We start from the raw sequence: 20,891 nt of genomic DNA, 5'->3' as shown, positions 1-20,891 counted from the left end.
ACATTTATGTTTAATCCTTTGAGCACTATTACAATGTCATAATGAAAATAAAATAACAGCTTTCAAGCGTAGCTATTGAGATAATCATGTTCAGACAGAAACAATCAGAAAGCCCAAGTCCTCAAATCCACAATTTACAGTGAAACAGCTAATGCTAACAGGTAGCATTTCAAATCACATTCTATACTACTGAATAAATTTGACAACATTATACAATGTTGTCCTATCGGGTAGACCTATTTTCTGTTATTAGCCTGATGAAATAACCTGCAGTACTTACACTGGGCATGTTCATATTACTGTTTTTTCTTCACACTTACCACCATCGCTTATTTTCACATATTCAACAAGATTTTAGGTGAACAGTCAGATCAGCTGCATGGGGGATGTTTTTCAAAGAAGGGCACGTGCCTTTAGAGATGAGGCCCCTTTTTTTCTAAATTTTTAAATTCTAGAGGATTCTGTTCAATTGCAAGCCAAGAATTTTGGCATGCAGCACCCAGGCTTTCTGACAGGTTTATTAATTTATTCAGTTGTGAAGCTTAAGCAAGGCTGTATCTTATAGCGAAGGTACTAGATTAGGGCTCCACTCTCAAACTTAATTCCACAGATTCACAAGCAAGTATCTTAAATCTCCTTTTACAGATAGAGAAATTACTTTCCTATATCACTGAAATGAAGTCAGAATAAATCCATTTATATAGGTGAGGTGCTCAAGCAGGTGACGTGGTGGTGACAAATATCTCTAGTTGGACAGAGGGGACTGTGCTCAACACTGCATAATTTCATCAGAGCATCAAAAACACAACGTCACTTTGCTTCACATAAAAGGCCTCTCTAAAATGAAGTGAAAGGAATCATATGCACCTCCTTAAGGGACAACCAGAATTAGTCTTATATACAGACTTGTAGGACTCTCTCAGTTACTTTAAGATAATACTGCAATAAATTGTAGGTCAGGCATGGTGGAATATGAATCCCTGGCCTCCAGCATTCATCTATTAGGTTTAAAAAGAGAGGTCAGAAGAAGATAATCCTCTTATTGCTTTATCAGTTTTACTAGTAGAGACTCTAAATGTGAAATTTGGTCCAGCTTTAGCAATAAAAAAATTATTTTCATTTGCCAACATCCCAAACCTCTGCCTCCCAAGAGCTAGGGCTGGGAGCCTCACTGAGCTCCAGGAGCACCCGCAGCATCACGGAGGCAGCGGTGGGGTGGATCCAGCCTTGAGCACCCGCCAGCTTGACCCAGCCAACCCTCCCAGCTTTTGAAAGCCCTTTGAGTGGGGAGCTGAGAAAGCAGGCGAGCGGAGAGGCTGGATAGGACTCTGCACATGTATATTCCTTTCTGAGACCTCCGGAGAATTTTGCTAAAAAACTCACAGCAATAAGTTTTGGTACCTTCTGCTGCGAAGAGGGTAGCGAAAAAGCAAGCACCACCAGGAATGCATGAAGTTGCTGTCTCTCCCTTCTGTACCAAATTCTGAGTAACATTAAGATGTGACTAACACCTTTCTTCAGATTGCAGCAAGGCAAGAAATTTTATTGCCATTTGGAGAATGAATCAGTAGCTCTGGGAGGAACAAAACCTTCTAAAAGCTTTTCTCTTCCCTTATTCAAATATACATTTTTTTAAAAGAATTTGAAAAGTGTAACTCTAAATACCTGCTGAAAATGCTTTAATCCTTAATTCCTTTTCATCAGTATTATATGGTGCCAAAACCTGTCCTCTGTTGGATTTGTTTTACTTCTCTCTCTGAACAATCTAGGACCAAAGTGTGTTACAGAAAAGTCAGTGGAAGCAACAGGTGGGCAGAGGTTTTGAAAATCTGATGCCGCTCCCTTAAGTGACTTATTTTGGGTTTCAGTGAGCAAAAAGTGCATTAAACTTTAAAGGGATTCCTGTACAGAAATAGCTCTCCACAGCTGGCTGGTCTCATTAAGTTTAAGGTGAGATGCACACTCTGATGAGCAGGTTCGAGATTGCTCTTAAAAAGCTGGCTATCTGCAGCTTGTCTGTAATCTTGTCTAAATTACAGGCAAGCTAAGAATGGCCAGCTGTGCTTCTCCTAAACCTGCTGTGTGGAGGAAAACCCCAGTCAGATGGGGGGTATCCAGTCATCTCAGGCAACACGGGCTGGGGAACCATTTCAAAGACACGATGGTCAACTTGCAGGCTTGTGATAAGCACCACAAATTTGGAGCCGGTTCTGGTGGCAAGCAGGATCTGGCCCCCTGATCCCAGGAAGGCCTGGAGCTCAGAGTAGGACCCCATACCACTTCAAGGGTGCATGTATTTACAGGGGCTGGCAGGCAGGTCTACGTCCTGGAAATGAGGTCAGCTGAATCCAAAACCAGCTCCAAAGGTAATTCCTCAGACTTCTTGTTCCTCTTGTAGACAACAGCTCTAGGCTAAAACAACTTAGGGTAAAATGCACTGGAAATGTGGAAACTATATTCAATAAACATCAGAAAAACTTTGTAAATGTTCCTTAATCCACAAAATCTATGTGTGAGGAGCCATCTTCCTTTACAGAAGCACTGTGGCACCAAGCAACCATGCCCGAACTGTGAGCAAGTCGCCAGTGGCAGGAACCGTTCTCCTACTCCAACCACCGGACTACACTCCCTGCTAGAGGCAGCCCCCTTTCATCTCTTCAGAAAATCAACTGAAACCAACTTAAACGTAAAGCTTTTGCTGAAGGAAAGGAATCCAGCAAAGCCCCAAATGCAGATCAGGAACCTGAAGGTTTACTTGCATAACTTCACTCAGTACATTTAAGTTAGTGTTATGTGCTTGTCTCATGAGGACAAGGCTCTACCTCCCCAAAAAACACTTCAGCTGAAAAGTGACCCCCCAACCCTTGAGCTAACAACAGCCTCCACTGGCACCTCTAGAAGGAAAGCCAGTCTCCAAGGAGTAAGATGCCATCCCTGGATAGCAACTTCATAGCTCTCTGCTATTGTACATCGACCACTTACTACAATGTTCTCAGCCTTTTATTATCGTGCCATCTCTATAGCTCTGCGTACTTCAGTATATAGGATGTTATTTTTTCTCTTAATAGATTTATTTGCAGTTTTGCCTGCCTGACCACTCACTGTCTGGGAGCTGTGGTTTTACTGGGCTCCTTCAATTAACCTTCAAAGATGTCAACGTTTTTTCCCCTGCACATTTATACTCAGCACCAAACAAACATTTGTTAGAGCACTTCACTGTTTACTTTCACAAGACACATTTCTCTGATGTTCTACATTGCTGAATTATGCAAAAATAGCATACTCCACTGACATACTTCCTATACGTTTTACAAGTTATTATTATCTATGTTTTATACACACAAGGGGCATGTTCTCTTGAAACGTTTTTCTTCTGAGACACCATCCACCCCACTCACCTTCTGAGAAGTGATCATGGACCCTGCTGTATTTATACCACAGTTGTATCTGAAAGCTCCAGTGTGGACTGAAACCGGAGCTCCCAGCTGCTTTACAGTCACACAAGGATACGTGATCCTTGGTCCAGGAGCTCACGCAAAGCTGTAGCTGTTTTCTGTATCGTTGTAGACTCAGGCTTGTCAATTATTTCGTTGACATTTATTTGGTGTTGGCAGGGAAAGCTATGCAACAGTCCAGTCCCAGCTCCCCTTTCACATGGCACTTAATACTTTGGGGGAACCAGCCCACACCATTTGACAATGGAGACCAGGCTATCAGCAGGCATAAAGTGGCTCAGCCTCCTGTTTTCCAGGAGGACTAACCAACAGACACCTGATGAGACTCCAGCCCCTGCAGCACTGGCCAGTATGCCCGATGCAGAGAGACCAACCCCTAATTCTAGCCCTCTTGCCTCCAGCCCCATCCTATCCCAAATCCTTGCCCTTCCCCACAGTCTGTTCACAGCCAGCTTCTCCCTGCCTCCTTACCAAACACCTTTCCCTGGAAAAGAAGATCCCAGCAAGGACAGTTCTGAGGTCCTTGGAAACTTGAGGTCTCTTCGTTACCTGTGAAGCCCCATGAGCCCAAATGTGGCTGCAGGTAGACCTTCCCCACAAAGCCTCTATTTTCAAATAATCCTGCCCCCTTCTCCCAAAGATGCACCCTCAGCCCTGCAGATGTTTTTACCCTCAAAGCCATGGTTCCAAAAAAGCCTCAATTTCTTTCTTTTTGCTTGCCCAGAAGCATGAATCAAAAGCTGACTATGGTAGGTACCGCGGTTTTCTTATGCTCCCGGACAGTCGTGTTCTGCTTATTCCCCACATTACTTAACGTTATTTCAAAATACAGACTCCAGCTGTTTGAGTACCTATGCAGATGTGCAAATTTGCCCTCGTCTGGCCTCAACCACCTGCTGCAAAAAGGCTGGAGGTCACATTTCAGCAGAGAGGCACTGGCTGTCCCCTGGCCAGGGGGGACAGCCCATGCTGCCAACCGCTGCAGCAAGGAAAGGCAAGGGGCTCCGAGAGACACTGCAAATGGGCCCAAAGTCTTCATGGAGCTCTGGATATTTATACAGTTTTACCAAGTCCAGGTGGCCCAAAACAACTGACTGCATTTACTTCCTCCTCAAAAATCTTCTGTTCCTTTTAATTTCCCTTTAAAAAAAAAACCATAAATTCCAAACTTGAAGGTATGCTCAGGTAACCATGTCAAGCATAAAGACCTGTTTTAAACAGTAAACAGAAGCTGAAATGTCATGTATTCATTCATATGCCTCCAGCAATGACAGCTTGAAGGAACATATCAAATAGCATGACTTTCCAAATTTTTAAAAAACAGGCTGGTAAATTACAGTGATTTATCATTCCACAACAAAGTACACACACAAAAAATTGCTTCCCAGAAAAAGATTACCGAGAAATCATCCAAATGTTACTAAAGTACTAAGATTAATTTGCTTAAAAAAATAAAAGCAGTGAGGAAATTACTCCTGCTGGCTTTTTTTGTCATAAGTTCCATCTTGCAACTTCTAACTGAATTGACTTCTGTATTCTGCCTCGAGTCTTACACCAAGGCTATGTGCATTTCTGGTGCCTGGTGCTGCCTATGCTCACACCTCTTACAGCAGCGCCTCACTAACTCCACTCTGGGATGCCATGAAAGTCAACAAAAATGCAACTTTCCTCCCACTTAAGGAAAAAAAAAATAAAAAGGCATTTTCATTGTTGCAGTTGTGCAATGGGAAAAGAAAAAGGGGGGGGTCCTTTGTTACTGTTAAAAAAAGCATATTAGTCATTTTTAACCAAAACAACCTTTGGCATGTATTACACATCACTTACAGTGAAAGTCATCAGATGCTTGGCAAAGGTTTTCAGTAACCACTTTAATTCACTGCATAAACCTGTAGCGATCACTTAATAATACCTCCCCCAGGAAACCTGGGAGTATTTAACGCTTCAAATCCCATGGCGCTTCATCTGCAGGCTTCTTCCAGCAACCCCTGGGCTGCAGCCATGCCACATTGTGCCGCAGCATCCCTCCAGCTGCAGAAGGGCCTCATACGTGTGGGTCCCCCTCACCAAGCGAGGTGGAAAGCAACTCACAAAGGCAGGTGAGCAGCCTCCCTGCAGCCAAGAAGCAGCAGACAACCTCTGGTTTGGGTCTTCCAAGTTTTGCTAGTGTTCATGCAAAACCTGGGCACGGGCAAGGACGTGCCTGATCCCTTTGGAGACAAGACTTCAGCGTCGAGACACAGCTTTCCCATGACTGGGATAACCCAAAAACCGTCGTCTTAGACACTTGCCCCGGGCACGGAGCTGGCAAGCCGCAATTATATGGCTGCATTTTTTAAAACTCAGATTGATCACTTGTGTTCACTAATTTCAGGTTGGGAAGTTTATACCACACGGTTAATGCCCTTTGACGCACTGGATTTGGGGGGTTTGGCAATATTTAGCATAATCACATGCAGGCTGTTAAAATCATTTTAGCTTCTTGCAGCTAGGCCCATCAGTTAACATGCAAGAAATGTGCCTATCAAGCAGTGCTGTTCAAGTGAATTTTGTTTTCTGGTAACTATTACATACTCCTTCTCCTGCACATCCCAGACCTCGACCAAAAGCCGCCCTGTCCCGACCAGGATTTGGTCCCATTTCCTGCCTGGGCACAGGGAGGTGGCTGCACCCAGCAGCCTCCCACCTCCCTTCCCTGCGGTGGCCTTGCGCAATGGGGAGTCTTTGTCTCCTTTTCAACGTCTAAGGGCCTGGAGCACACTCTGAATATACCTTCCCCACCCAGGTTAATGCAAATGAATAACAAAGCAATTTTCAGCTGGGAAGCAGACAGCAGAAGGCTTATTTGTTTTCCCTCTGACTTGAGGATTAGAGGGACTTGGCTGCAGGACCGCACAGTGCTGTTTGCTCACCTGGGAAAGTCACGTCACCAGGTTTTCAGAGTTTGCTACAGCAGTTTCTAATATGATCTGTGAAGCCCCCTCTCACCAGAAGCCCAACTGCTGCTAGGGTATTTTCAGCAGCCACACAGCAATGTAGTGTATGGAAGGAGAGACCGGCACTAGCGGCTCTGTCCATCCTCCCAAAATGGTGGAGGCAGGTATTAATGCAAAATCTACACGCTTTCTTTTTTTCCTCCCACCTCTGCTATTTTATAGGCTTCCAAGCACCGCTTTCCGGCTTCCGACAAAGTGCTACAGACAAGGTCTGGCAACTCCCCTGATTCATCCATCTGCAGCTATGACTCGCTGCTGCCCTACGCTGCCTACTTCAGAGAGCCTTATCTTCAGGGAGGTCACCCTCGGCACCCAGGACAACTGCCTTGATAGCTCCAGCACTATGGGAGACATTTCCCTAGGCACACAGGAGGCTTTGGCTCTATGGAGCAAGAGGCCAGTGTAGCAGAACCAACCCACCTCTACCAAGCAGCTGCCGTGGTCCTAAGCCCCTGCCTGTTCTGCCAGCAGCTGTGCAGCCCCCTGTGGCCGTCCCTATAAGCTGAAATGCATCTGGGCAACCGTACTAGTGCTGCAAGTATTGATAGAGAGAAAAAAAAAAGAAAAAAAAAAAAAAAAGACTGTTTCATAAAGACAATGCTATTCAAGTGCTGTTTCTGCGCTTATTCAATATAAAATCCCCCAAACAAGTGAAGCGTTTTCTTGCACTAGTCATATGAAACGGAGCCCACCAGTTCCAAAATGTTTGCAAGAGAAAATAGAAATGCAGAGCAACTTGCACAAGAAAAAATGTTTCTGCCTCTTCAGAAACAAACACAACCACTCCCACCAGCAGCAGCATCTCTATCCCCTTATGTCTGCAGAAAAGCGCACCTACCATGACTTTCACACATTCCTATGTCCACAAGTAATCCATATGCCTGATCTTTGGACAGATGCAAACCGTTCTTGAAATGTCCCTGACTGCAAACACTCATGCCATTACAGTGGCGTGCACGTATATGCAAGGTGATTTGCAGCCAGGCCCGAGTCAGCTTACAGAGGTACTGCTCATTAGCTGTAACTCAGATACGCCTATGGCAATGCAAGGTAATGCAATTTATCTTATACCACTCCTGGTGAAGTTGCACCATGGCACATTTGCTGTGCTGCTCCTAAGAGCATGCACACAGTTCCTGAAGCCCAGCTAATGCTTGGCAATTTGTTAAACTCCATTAACATCACTGTGAGTTTGAGTTCTTAATTACCCCATAATCTAGACCAACTCTAGACAATAATAGAAAATGCAAGAGTTTAAACCACTGCTGGTCTCCCACGAGCTAACCTCCAATCCACCACCCCAGACCTCGCTGCTGGGAAGACCACCGAAGGCAGAGAAGGAGAGCAGGAACTGCTGTGGGCGCTGGCAGCAGTGAGACCACCGAGCCTCCTGTGTGGGCTGCGTTTGAGCCAAGGCAAGGGCTGGGCGCAGAGACCCTTCACAGGACTGCGGCCACATGGGACCCCTCAGCCTGCATGCGCCCAGATGCACACACTGCCTAATGGGCACCCCGCTACACCGCTGGCCACTGCTGGGATCATTTATTTGCTTTGCTTTACGAAGGCTTTTTAAGCTACCTGAGAACATTGCATTCCAACTCTTATTGAAAGCGTAATTGGAAGTCTCAAGAAGCAATTACATTAAAAGCACTCTGCAGTGAATCAACTAACTACCCGTTTGCCCACAAGCCTCTCGCACCAGCCGCAGCACCCGCCGATGGGGCTGTACTTTCAGGACGCGTGCACGGAGCTAAGCACAGAGGAAGGCTTCGTGCACGGGAACAACACAACAGCTTCCCCCTGGAGGGAAGAGGGGTTTGTTAGCTATCACAAACACTCCCCCTTCCTCAAGTCCTCTGACACCATCCCACTGGGAAAGCAAACAAGCAGCAGACAGCAAGCCTGCTGAGCCAGGGAAAAAAGATGTTCATGTTTGTTTACAATTAAATTAAAATTTGAGATGTCACAACTAATAAAGAGAAAAACTACATTCTGGTTCTAGAAACCCCTAAATCTTCTGTGACCTATGCCTTGTGAGGCACAGTAAAAATAAAAATATCTACATGATAACTTCCCTTTTTTTCCCCTGCTTCTGCACTGTTAGCAGCACAGCTGGGCTAATCCCATTTCCACTGCTCTGTATTCTGACCTCCTTAAACAACCCCATGCTAGGATGTTAAAACACTCTAATCTATAAATAATGTATTCCCCTCATCCAGCAATGGATTACTGGGCCATAAAACTCACTGGAATACACCACACAGTCACCAGTTTAACAAAATAATACTGAGAAAGACCATCAGTAGAGAGTCGTCCTCTTTCTTGCCGAATTCTTTTAAATATTTGACACCACCGTTACTTTTGCGTTGGATTTTTCTTTTTTAATAAATTGTTTAGGAGCCGGTATTTTATTTTAGTGACCTCTTTTTTCTACCCACCAAAGACCCTTTATTTTTTTTGTGCTATTAATCCTCACAGCATGGCAAAAGACCAGCACCGGCTAACTAATCAGAGCCAAAGTGACGGGGGAGCAATAAAGGGCTCGCTGCTGCCATACACCACTAGGCCTCGACACACACGGTGAGGCCATGCTTTAGACCCAAGCCAATCTGTTGCCCCAAGTGGGGAGCTCCCATTTCTGCCCCCGATCCTCCTGCTCCAGCTTCTGGCAGGAGGTTGCCCAGGCATTCACTGGACCCCGTGCTGGGCCAGTACAGATCACTGATCCTGCAGGAAACTATCCAGATTTTCCTCAGGGTTCATTTTCAAACAGCCATTACCTACAACTCAAGCCATAATGTGCAACTTCATTTAAAGGTAAATGAGTCTGCTCCGAAGACTGATATCTAATAGGCTTGCTCCCACTGCTGCAGTGGTGCAAAACCAATGCCTCTCCTTGCTGCCAACGCCAGCAGGAATCCTGCCACTGATTTCCCAGAGCAAAAGCATAAAGCTCAAGCAAACGTTTAAATGATGCAAATTTGCAGTTTGGCAGATTTTTTTCCAACAGGCATTCTGGAAAAATAAAGTGTTTCTGCCTCAAAACAAGTTGGAAACCTCTTAAAAACAGAAGTGCACCCTTTAAAGAGCAAATTCCCCTAGGAAGCGTAACCAGGCACACCACACTCCAGCACTTGATTCCTTAGCTCCATTTGTCGTGATTAACACAGCAATTTTCCACACATTTTCCATAATGCGCAGATCACTTTTAACTCTGAAAGGATTGGGGAAAAACAAGCAACCCACCAACACCCACAAAACCTGCTTCCTTCGTTCCACTGCACTAATCACATGTGAAAATTTAAATCACTCCCGCAATATGAAAATGCCGTCAAAGGAATTAATAGTCACCTTGACAATGGGCTGGTTTCTGGTACATTAAATGAAACGATTAAAGCACTAACATTTCCAACAGCTACTGCGTGGCTTAATGCCCCCAAAAAAGTACACATTATACTTTGCCTCTGCACGGGACGATTAATCATTGCTGATGGGTTGCAGCGCAGCTCTGAATCAGGCCTGAACCCTGCCCGTTGGAAAGCAAGCCCGTGCCCCTCAGGAAGCAGAAGCCATATCCAACATTTCTACAGCAGCTTTGAAGACAGCGGGCCGGGATGGCGAGCTGGGAGAGGATGGTGAGCCGGCCCCTCGGCAGCAGCCAGCTGCTGGGGGAAGAGCAGGGCTGGGAGACAACTCTGCCCGCTTGGTTATTAGCCCTAATGCTTAGTCACAGTAATTGCAGGGCCAGGGCTCTGTACTCACATTTCCTGTCACCAACCCAAGAATTAGGCAATTTAGATTGAAAGATAGTAACCGGTATATAAAATAACTTGGTAAGCGATCGCAGAAGTAACTAGGAGAAAAATGAGCAACCCAATATGGAAAAGCTTCCCCCAGCCCCTGCTTCTGCAGCATTATCAGATGTTCGGCCAGTGCGAGACCCCACCAAACCCAGCCTTCCCACCCTTACTGAAAAGCACAGCAGCATTGCCCTTCACAACATTTCAGCTTTCCCCACCTCGCAGAAACACCTAACAGAGCTCAATTCAAGTTGAAACCTTTCACGGGGCTCATTTTCAACAATTAAAGAACATGGCAACCTGTAATTACTGAAAATAAAGCCAGACAGCTGGAGAAGGGAAGCATCTTTAATAAGTAACTTGATACTACATTTTCTCTCTCAGGGAATTTAGCTATTAAGTCCCCAGCTCCCATTCAATCAGTTTGAACTCTCGGTGTCTGCAATGAACCCGGTGTACTTCTGCTACCTGCGAGCAGCGCAAACCCTGGAAAAGCAAACAACACTTGACTACCTGATTAAATGCGGCTCAGAGAAAGCAAGACCCCCATCCACACTGGGGAATGACAAAAGTTAGGAGAAGAAAGCCTTATAGGGCTTCCTGGACACACGGCATCTTAGACAACACAACAATGCTATACCCCACAAACATATTTTCCCAGCTTTAGCTGAGCTTCAGCTGCTCTCATTCCCCCAGGCCAGCACGTAAAACACAAGCAAAAGTTAATGTCATTTGTGAAGTAGCTTACCGCTCATCATTAACAGCACAAACATCTTTGCCTGGTGTATTTCCCAAGCCCCAGCTGCCTGTAACAGAGAGGAGGAAGCGCCAGCGTTTCATTCCCCTTCTGCTTCAGAGTGGGTGTAACTCGTTAAGTTTCATGCTAAGATGAGATGGGTCAATTGGGTGTGTTTGAAGGTTTGGGGTTTTGCCATGTTTCCCTCCCTCCCTCTTTCCCTCCCTCCCTCTCCTGATTAATTCCTCCCGTCGCAGGCTTCAAACGAGCTGCCACTCAGCCCCACTGGCTCCCAAAATCTGAATTCCTAAGGACACCCCTCCGGGCTGACTTTAACTCACCAGCCTGGTGCGCTACGAGAGGAGCCAGAAACTAAAAGAGCCAGTCAACCCACAGAGGTGACTTGCGTATCAGCTACACATGAACCAGCCACGTGGTCCCCTTCCTCACGCTGCTAAACTGCATCGTCCTTGGCATTTCATTGTATTTTCAGGGAGCAATTCACCAGCCAGACATAAAATAAGAAACTTCTGACCTACTCTGGGCATTTTGCCACTGCCCTCAACTCCCTTACGTCCCAGAGGACTTCTCCCTGGGTACGCATCTGACGGTGCTTCTGTAGAGGACGCGTGTTCAAAACACACAGGCAATTGCCTCCCACTAAGCTGTCCACAGGTGCAGAAGTGATGGCAAGATCAAGAACCACAGAGATTTAAAAATTACTCGTGGATCTGGTTTTACTTAATTCACTGCTTCCACGTAACTGTCTCTGGATTAGGATTTGAGCAGCAGCATCTTCAAGACCAAGGTTGGTTAATGGTTGCTATAAATAAGAAATACCAATACAAAACCCAAACCATCTGTGTTTATCCCCCAACCTCCCCCACCTTGACTCTGCACTGTTTATACGGGAGAAGAAAAACAGGTATCAGACTACGCGGGGAATGCAGTAGACAACACAAGAAATATTTTTTACACACAGAAAACAAATTAATTAACAAATTAACATTTACAACTCTGTGTGATACTTCAAAAATACGGAGTATTAAGCAATAACCATATCCTTGCAGTTCTGCCCTCTGCAACCCAGCAATGACCACAAATTGGAAAAAGGACGGAAACATCAGGAAACAAAAAAAATAAAAAGGCAAAAGGTATGTGCAGAAGCCCAGTTCTCCCACAGGTTTATACACACTTCTGTGCGACTGCAGTGATTAAATAGCTGTAGTGAGGCTATGTGCCTCCACATACCCGGGTGCTACGGATGCTGGAGGAGAGGATGGGAGGAGATGAGTCTATTTTGGGCCAGCCAGAGACAAGACAGTTGGAGAAGTGATTTGATGCAGCACAATCATTCTTACATACCCCATTATCAGAAACAGGCACGCAAGCCAAGCTTCCTGGTACAGCAGTTAGTTTTAGCCCACTTCAAACAGCAGGTTTGGTTTAACTTTACATCTGAGTACTTGCAGCATCAGATGTTTCCGATTTATCTGCCCACGCTTAGAAAACACCAGGTCCCCCCATGACCACAGGCACTCCTGATAAGCACGGGAGTCCTCCACCTCGACAACAGAAAAGGGCTGAAGGCAGGATGGCATCAGATGTACCATTTGGACTAGAAAGCACGGAAACAATCGATCCTTAGCCTTACAGTTAATTTAAACACCAAATGAGCAAAGCCAACAGCTCCTATTTGCGGGCCAGGCAAGAGAAACAAACGGGAAAAAGCCCAGGGGAGCGGACCGCCTCCTCCAGAAGTTTTTGCACCGGTTACTAGCAAATCCCGGAGCAGGCAAGCAGGTTTGGCAAGCCGCGAGTGACTCAGAAGGCGACGGGGGCTGCTGCTACCTGCCTTCGGGTTCACTCGGGCACGGCCAGCACTCGCCGTTTTCAGCCCATTCGAACAGCCCAACAGGCAAAGCTGCGTTCAGAGCTCCGATGCCACCCACCCTTAATCGCTCCCATCAAAACAGCTTCGCCTTAACACGGAAACCGATGTGTACGTATACACAGGCGTGCATGCACACAAGCTCGCATAGATACAAAGCAATTACGCTCCAGTCCTAAAGGAGGAACATATATGCTTACTACAACAGATCACAAGTGATTGTCTGAAGCATTTTTCAGCTTAAGAGGACTAAAGGAGGCACACCCTTTTGCCGCCAGCATCAGGTCGATTTGCATTCTGTCACAGCAGTCTGGGGCATCTTTTCCTGCTGGTTTGCTGCTACCTATAGCAAATCCTTGGCACGGCCAGGACTCCCAGGAAAACACGAAGTATGTGTGCCCCCCTCCCTGTAAGAGCTGCTTTCAGAAAGCTTCAGACAACCAAGTCATAAGTCAGCAAGTCCCAAGTCGGTCTGCCTACCAGTGGATTTTAAATCAGTGTAGATGGATGAAAGAAAAGCAGTGATTTCCCCTTCCTGTCATGACCCATAGCACCAGAATAAGAAACAGCAAGTAAAAAATAGCAAGACTGACATATGGAGAGATGCACGGAAGAATTCCAGGTGCCATCACGTAGCTAAGATCTGGGGTTTTTGCAGATACAGCACTTGATTCGCTCGATCTGGTTGTGGCTGCAATTCTCAGGGGGGACTGGAGGAAGAGGCAAGGGAAGCCTTGTCCCCAGCCACGTATCAGCCAACCTGCCCTCCTCCAAAGCTTTGCTGAGAAAAGAGGCGATGGGCCTTCAGGGAAGCCTGGCTGGGGCAAGCGAGCCGCCAGGGTCCGGGCTGCAGGGAGCAGGTGGCCCCGGCCGCTCGGGGAAGGTGTGGAGCGGCCGGCTGACAACAGCCTCGCCAAGAGCTCTCCCGGGCAGTGCTGTGGCTTGTCAGCTCACGCCTGCCCGCTGCGGGAGAACAGGCATTTCCAGGCCCCGGCCCCGTCACCCCAGCTCGGCTGATGCATTTGGATACACGCCTTTTGATGTGGGCTTCCTCTGAAGGCGTGCGAGCCAACTTATATAAATCTTAATGCTCTCCTGCGCTAAGCAATTAGCGAAGACCTACTGAAACCTGTTTTAAGAGAACCTAGCATATTCTGCCCAAAACGGGCTGGAGACAACCAGGCCAGCCACTGAGCTGGATGACTGGAGGGGCCATTGCCCCCAGGAGCTTGAAGAAATGGCCATCAGCTAACCCCTGTGGCTGGATGAGGGCACACATTTACCCTCCCCTTCTCAGTTGAGTAAAGATAACACCACTGGGAAAATCCCCTTTTTCTTCCAGCGTCAGCAGGACAAATCCCAGCAACCCTCCAGGGAGTCCACAGGCTCTCCCAAATATCCAGCTGAGACACAGAGACCCCACCACAGAGCCCAAAGGAGAAAGGTCCCCCCAGCGTAGCACAGTCCACTGCAGTACAGCACCTTCCCAGTGGTGAAAGGAAGGGAGAGGAACTCCCATCAGACACAAGCCAAGTCTGTATCCTGCATGAAGGTGTATTTATCAACCCTAATTAACACCCCTGTCTTCTCACACCCTGGCACACCTGCTAATTAGCACACATGAGTTAATATCATTTTAACAATGAATTATCACTTCGGGCAGAAAAATGGGAGTCACTTCAGCACAGTGACTCACCCCGAGCACAGCAGCAAGGTAAGATACAAAGAGCATTGGCCGCCGCTTGCACAGGGCTACGCAGACCATATCTCTTTAACTATGGCTTACTTTACAAAGGCAAGGTGCTTCAAAAATTCATGATTGTATCTGTCTTATTTTCCACCTGCACAAACAGGTGGCCTTGGAGAAGCGTCCTCTCTCCATCCTCCAGACAACTGGAGCCACTCAGGTCCTTCTTCAAGTCATTATAGCCATGGTGGAGTTTCTAATGGTCCCAGCCACTGTGATTATCGCCTGCTTTGGTCAAGCATGTTTCAGGACATGACCCAGGGCCCACCAGGCACTTATCTGCCAGGAATGACCCCAGGGGAACATGAAGGTGCTGATGCCAACACCAGTTTTGGTGCTACTCCAAACATCCCGTAACCACAGACCAATCTGTCAGCACAGGCAGGTACCCCAGCACATGTTACTGCAACATTACGCCCCTTTTTCACATAACACTGTAAACTGCAGCCCTACAAATGTGGCCTGGGCTTCAGAGTTCAAGCCAGCTCTTGCACATCACTGTGGATGATGTGACCAAGCCATGCACTGGCTTTCACCCTGGTAACCCCCCTCCCCTGGGAGCAACACCCACATTTGTGCCTGTGCAGCCTCATGCATCTGGCAGGAGGGGCTGTGACCGAGACTACTACTAAAGCAAAGGGTTGTCTCTGTATAGGTGGGGACACAGTTTGGCTCAAGCCATCTTATATTCAATAATAAACTGAGGAAGAAAGTCAACTTAGCCTGCATTTATTTTTTTTTTAAAGCATCAGCTTTCAAACTGGATCTCTGTGATGCAGAAGCTCACAAGAGGGCTCTGGTGGAAAACCATCACACCACCATCAGAATCACTTCTACCCCCTCAAATTGACATTTAACGCTACCTGCCTTCACTTTGTCCAATAAAAACCTGCAAACCAGCCCTTGACAATTAAAGAACATTAACACCATGAAAAATTATACTAGATTGAACGTATCCATAGTCCCTGTTATCAGAAAGATTTTCTCAGCCTCATGTTTCTATTTGGGATTAGGAAGGGAGCTGTGAAAGGCAAGTGTTGTTCAGCCACAAATAGTTCCCCTTCAGCCTCTACAAAAGTAAGGTAATGAACTACAGGGTGGTTTTTTTCCCTTTGGAGAGGTCAGCAGATATATCAATTCATGGGAAAACTGATCCCCATTGTTACACTGCAAGGGTAGTTGAAAAAGGTTTCTAATGAGCTACAGGGAGTGGATGCTGGCAATGAGCCAGCACCCTTGCCTGCAAAACCAAGACAAATGACAAGAGGCATGAACTACCTCTGGAGCAAGTACAAGTTAAAATTCAAGGTTTGCATTTCATCGCGCTGCTTGTGGCTGGCAGCTCTCACACCAACTTTGCAGTGTGTACGCGGGCACTTTGCTCACAGACACTCGCCATGCATAACTTCACAAGCAAAGGTAGGGCTCCGCCTCTCTTTACTGGGACCTCCAGGTACGTGCAGGTAAAATACACACCTCTGTGTATACAGCATTAGTATCTATAGAAGAGGCTTGCTTCTAGTCATCTAGCCTCAAGAAAATACCTGCAATGGTGAAGCTCTTCTGGACACAGACACAAGCACGCACGCACGCACAGATGTACCCGAAGTCACCACAAGCTTCTGCACCTCCTCTGCACTGGGATGGTTTTATAGGGTGCCCAACACTGTCTGGCTGCACATGGTGGCTCCAACCCAGCTGCCTCCGAGCAGGGAAGCGGGTACCACTGCAACACCCCACATTGCACAAGCCTTGCAGCAGCACCCGCGAGCCCATTCGGTCCTTAACGCAACTGCCACATGGTGCAATGATGAGCCAGAGTTTAACAAAACAGGGACTGTTCCCTTTTTCGATGGGAAGGCTCGAGGAGGAACATTTTATTCAAGACCTCTAATCTAAACACCTCCTCTCATTTCTTTGAAAGAAATAGGCGGTAGCTGCTGTCATTTTCATGCCGTACTCTGACACACTTCCACCACATCCCTGCCAATAGTTTTAATTTTGTTGGAAAAAATCAGCTCAAAATGAGAGTGACAAGCTGTACGCTGGTGATGATGCTGTCAAGTGATGGATAACGTAGGTTTACATTAGTTGTCAAAATTTTTCAACACTAAAAATAAGTATCACAGGCTTTTGGATTCACTGCATTGAAGTATTAAACATACAGGTTATTCATAGCTTCAAAAGAGCTCAAAGCCAGGTAAAACCAGCAAGGTGTGACGTACAGCAAAGGTCTCTGAGCATTATTTATTTTGAGAAGAAAAAACAACACTCCTGCCATTCCTTGCCTGCCCCAGCCCAACAAGAAAGGGCCCAGAGCCGCAAAGCTGGGTAATTCTGGGAAAGCCCAGGAAAAGCAAGGAGGTTGCTTCAGGGCTGACATTTCCATTCAAGGGATGACTTCTCCCCAAGCAGTGACCCGCTGATGGACACCGGCCAGGCAGCAGGCTGCCAAAGGGGACGTTGTTTTTAGGGGTAAGATGGCACAGGAGGCACGGGGGGAAAGACAGACCATTTACAAACCAAATCCAGCTTGCTTATTCCCTCTAAGTCACTGAGATGACTAGCACAGGCAGAGTTGTCCCTATATTAGGCCAATATTTATAGCAGAAAGAAAATGAAGCATCATAAGGAATTACTAATTAGATGTTATCATAATACTGTGTAGAAGTGTGGAGCAGCACTCCAATGTACTTTATAAATAATTAGCAAATTAACTTTCACAATACCCCTGTGAGGCATGTATTATCCCCATCTTCTGCACAGCCAAGCGGAGAGTGAGTGATTTGCTCATGACCACAGTCCTTGAGCAGAGGTGGGATTGCAACAGATGCCCTGGTCCCCTGTCACTAACACCTGATCCAGGCATGGCCCGGTCACCCACAGTGAAAACCTGACTCAAAACATGCTCATGTTCAGTTAGCCAGAGCACCTGACCTGCCATCTATGTTTTCATGCCAATGGTGAGAGGACAGAAGATACCTGTCCCAGCACAAAGCCCATGAGTACCAAAAAAAGCACGGTGGCACAGTTCGCTTAAACATACTGAAGTCCATGCTGCTGCCTTAAGGAGAGACCTCACCCTACAGCCACAAACTCCCCTCTCAACACATGTACCGGTGCTCATGGCAGGCCAGTGGCTTGCTGGTTCAGGGGACAGCTTGAGGTGAAAACTGGCCCTGCTGGAAAAAAAAAGGCAGAGTTTGGGCAGAGAGGGGTCCCCTGCCCTCGCCAAGTGCATGGCTGCCTGAGCACAGGGATGGGACATCAAAGAGGAAGAGGGAACTGGGAGCCCACTGGTTACATCTCCCATGCCATCAGACTGTGAGCCACGCTGCTCCTCTCTCCTAGACCTCTGCTCCAGTCACCAAGCAGGGGCTCCTCGGTTATCACCCCAGCCCCGCGCATCCCCATGTACTGGCCCGGGCTGCGTTTTCCAATTCCTTGCCACTAGGATGAAATGCACTCGCAGCCATGAACTTGGGGGCTGAATTCAGGGCTGACTGAGCAGCTGGCCCAAACAGGCACGACTCCTTTCACTCTAGGGATAAATTCCAGCTTACAACAGCGTGAGACCAAGACTCAGCCTCTTCCCTTGCTCTCAGGAGGAGTGCGACTGACAACACACCAAAGCCCAAAGTTTATTCAATGGCTCGGTCTCTCCCTGCTCTTCCCAGAGGAGGCATCTTCTCACAGCTCATGGAGAAACTGCTTCACAGGCACAGAGCCAGGGGAGGCCGGGCAGCAGAGACTGCACCAGCCACAGACGGACCTCACCATCCCCATCCATCCCTTCCACCCTGCCCGCAGAGACTGCAGCCCATGGCTCTGCTGTCCTTCCCCCAGAGCCAGAGGCGCACCACTGGGAGGGACAGTGCTGCACTTTCAGTGTACAGTACTTTCCACTCTCTCCAGCGCTCACCTGCCCATTGGGTGGAGAAAGGCTGACTGCAAGCGTGTACAGGTGAGTCCCCGTGGGGTCCTAATGTGTTGGAGGCAGGAACCGGGGGAAAAAGTCCCTCCACCCCTAGCAGAACCAACGGAAAAGACTCTGAGCAACTGCCCCTTTCCAGACTTAGCAAATTGAGCATGCAGCTTCAAGCATGGACTATAAATATCTGCTAACTCCACTGGCACAACAGAAAGCACCCTTCCAGTAATTCTTCTGTCTGTGCTGCACTTCCCTGTGCATTCAACTCTCACATTTCACTGGAACAAGCAGGCTAGCACAAGTGCCCTTGCTCCCTCCCTCCCACACTGAGCTTTATATTGAAGGAGAAGACTACGGCAGCATCAATGCCATCTGCACACATCCCCTCCTGTCACTGACACCTCCACCCTCACGGTGCAGGGGTGACTGACACATCCAAAGCCATGTCACTTTCTCAACAGCTCACTATTCTCAAGCAGTGGGAATAGGCAAGTCAGGGAAGGGAACAATCCGGACAACAGGACGGGCAGGAGAACAAACAGTTATGGAGGCAGAGGCACGCACTCTGCTTCTTCAAACTCTCCATGAAAGCATGCAGCGAAATCGAGGATGCTCTTGCACAACTGCCTGCACAGCCCAAAGCGGGCTTTGGGAATGAGACTGGCCCAGAAAGCTCCTGCTGCAAGCCCTCACACCACCTTCCCACCACCAGCTATGCTGCAGACCAGACCACTGGGCAGATCCAGGCTAAAGGCATGGTTTCCCATCGGCTGGTCCTCCCCATGAAGTACTCCGAGACCCTCAGAGAAAGAAACAGTACAGAAACATAAACTGCTGCTGTTACTGTCTGCTGGATGCATGTTAAGAAAGTAGGCAGACCTGCATCTATTTTAAACATGCTGCATAAAAATAAAAGATGCTGGTTGACTGTGCGTGTTCTCGTTTTTAGAAAACAAGCTCCAATTTATTTCTTCTCTTTTTTTGCAAATCTTTACAGCCAGACAGTAAACACATTTCCTCAATGTCACCTCAATGAAAAGAAGCCCCAACTTGGGTTCAACCTCCCCGGACCAGTGCACAACACAGGAATCCCACCATTCAGTTAATACCTCTCTCCTGGGGGGCCCTGACCTGACAGCCCTCACTGGTAACCTGACCAAGCCCTCTGACACGAGCAGAGATCTTGACTTCAGGTTCTGCCCAGAGGGCTACCACCACTGACTTTCACAGGATGACTCAAGGTTATAAACACTATAACTGGCAGGCAGGGCTGGCACAACTGGACTTGCCATTGCCCAGAGGTCTCAGAGAGATTTAAGGAGATATGGCCCTCTGGTTTATGTCTTAGTGCTTTCCCTTTTTCCCCTTTTCCATTAACTTATTCTAGCTACTTTAGAGGTCTTTTTCCCTTTTAAAAACCCACATCAAGTTATTCCACTGAAAGACAAACACAATTTTATCAGAAAGTACATGCTATTTTTCTACTTTTCCTATTTATACTCCCCTCACCCACTGCCAGGACACAACAGCTCATATAACTATATTACTGTCTACTTGTTTGCCAGTACTGTGCTCCTCATAATGAACAAATCTTTAATTTCAAGGCATAGTTTGTGTCCATCTACAGTCTGTCAAGCATCCACGTGGGTGGTGCCCATGCCAAGTCTGGTTATGCCATATTACAGTGGTCATGAAGTGTGAATCACTGACAGTTTTGTCTGGATAGAGAGAGATCTTCACCACGAAGATGCTGGAAGTGAAAAGTGAAGTAGGACCCTGTTTTCCAGAGAGGTTGTGCAGGCTCCATCCTTGGAGGTTTTCAAGACCTGCCTGGAAAAGAGCCCTGAGCAGTTGAGTGTGGTCCCAGAGCCGGCCCTGCTTTGGGCAGGGGGTTGGAGTGGAGACCCCCACATGTCCCTTCCCACCCCAAAGACTCACTGACCCCAGGCTCAGGGGCACCTTCCGAAACAATCATCAATCAAATGCCCAGGACCATGCCTGGCAGACAGGGCAAAACTCCACATCAAGGGGAGATGAGCCTTTCATCAGCGTTGGGTCCACCCAGCTATGCTGCCTTGAAGCTTCCTCACAGCTTGTGGAAGAGTTTGATCCAGTCAAACCATGCCTATGACCATGACAGCTAGATCCTCCTCCTTCCACACGAGCTGCCAAACATGCTTACCAACTTAGCTCTAGGGCCAGCCACAGCACCCCCAACCCATTTCAGTCCAACGGAGCTGAGGACACACTTAAGCAAACAGGTCCCTGCTCAACTGGACGACAGCAAGTGCCGAAATAGTGTGTGCACTCACAAAAACACTTTCACCAGCAAACCTGA

The 20,891-nt window shown here is 47.4% G+C and overlaps 1 protein-coding gene across 13 annotated transcripts in view; it reads right to left on the bottom strand.

Annotated features, from left to right (window-relative positions):
* Positions 1-20,891, bottom strand: part of TIAM1 (TIAM Rac1 associated GEF 1) — a 193,764-nt gene that overhangs the window by 107,976 nt on the left and 64,897 nt on the right. For 4 of the 13 annotated variants that reach the window (XM_069785279.1, XM_069785290.1, XM_069785280.1 and 1 more), the window contains exon 1: positions 10,997-11,162. The exons of 8 other annotated variants lie outside the window; for them this stretch is intronic. In XM_069785279.1, coding sequence (XP_069641380.1) covers positions 10,997-11,021 — 25 coding nt within the window. In that variant the 5' untranslated portion in view covers positions 11,022-11,162. Of the gene's footprint in view, positions 1-10,996; positions 11,163-20,891 lie in introns of those variants that run through there. One more of the 13 variants, XM_069785287.1, reaches the window with a different exon arrangement.

Source organism: Haliaeetus albicilla, chromosome 6 (assembly GCF_947461875.1).
Source record: "Haliaeetus albicilla chromosome 6, bHalAlb1.1, whole genome shotgun sequence".
In the NCBI taxonomy this organism is placed as follows: Eukaryota; Metazoa; Chordata; class Aves; order Accipitriformes; family Accipitridae; genus Haliaeetus; species Haliaeetus albicilla.
This window is presented reverse-complemented; position numbering and strand designations above follow the sequence as displayed.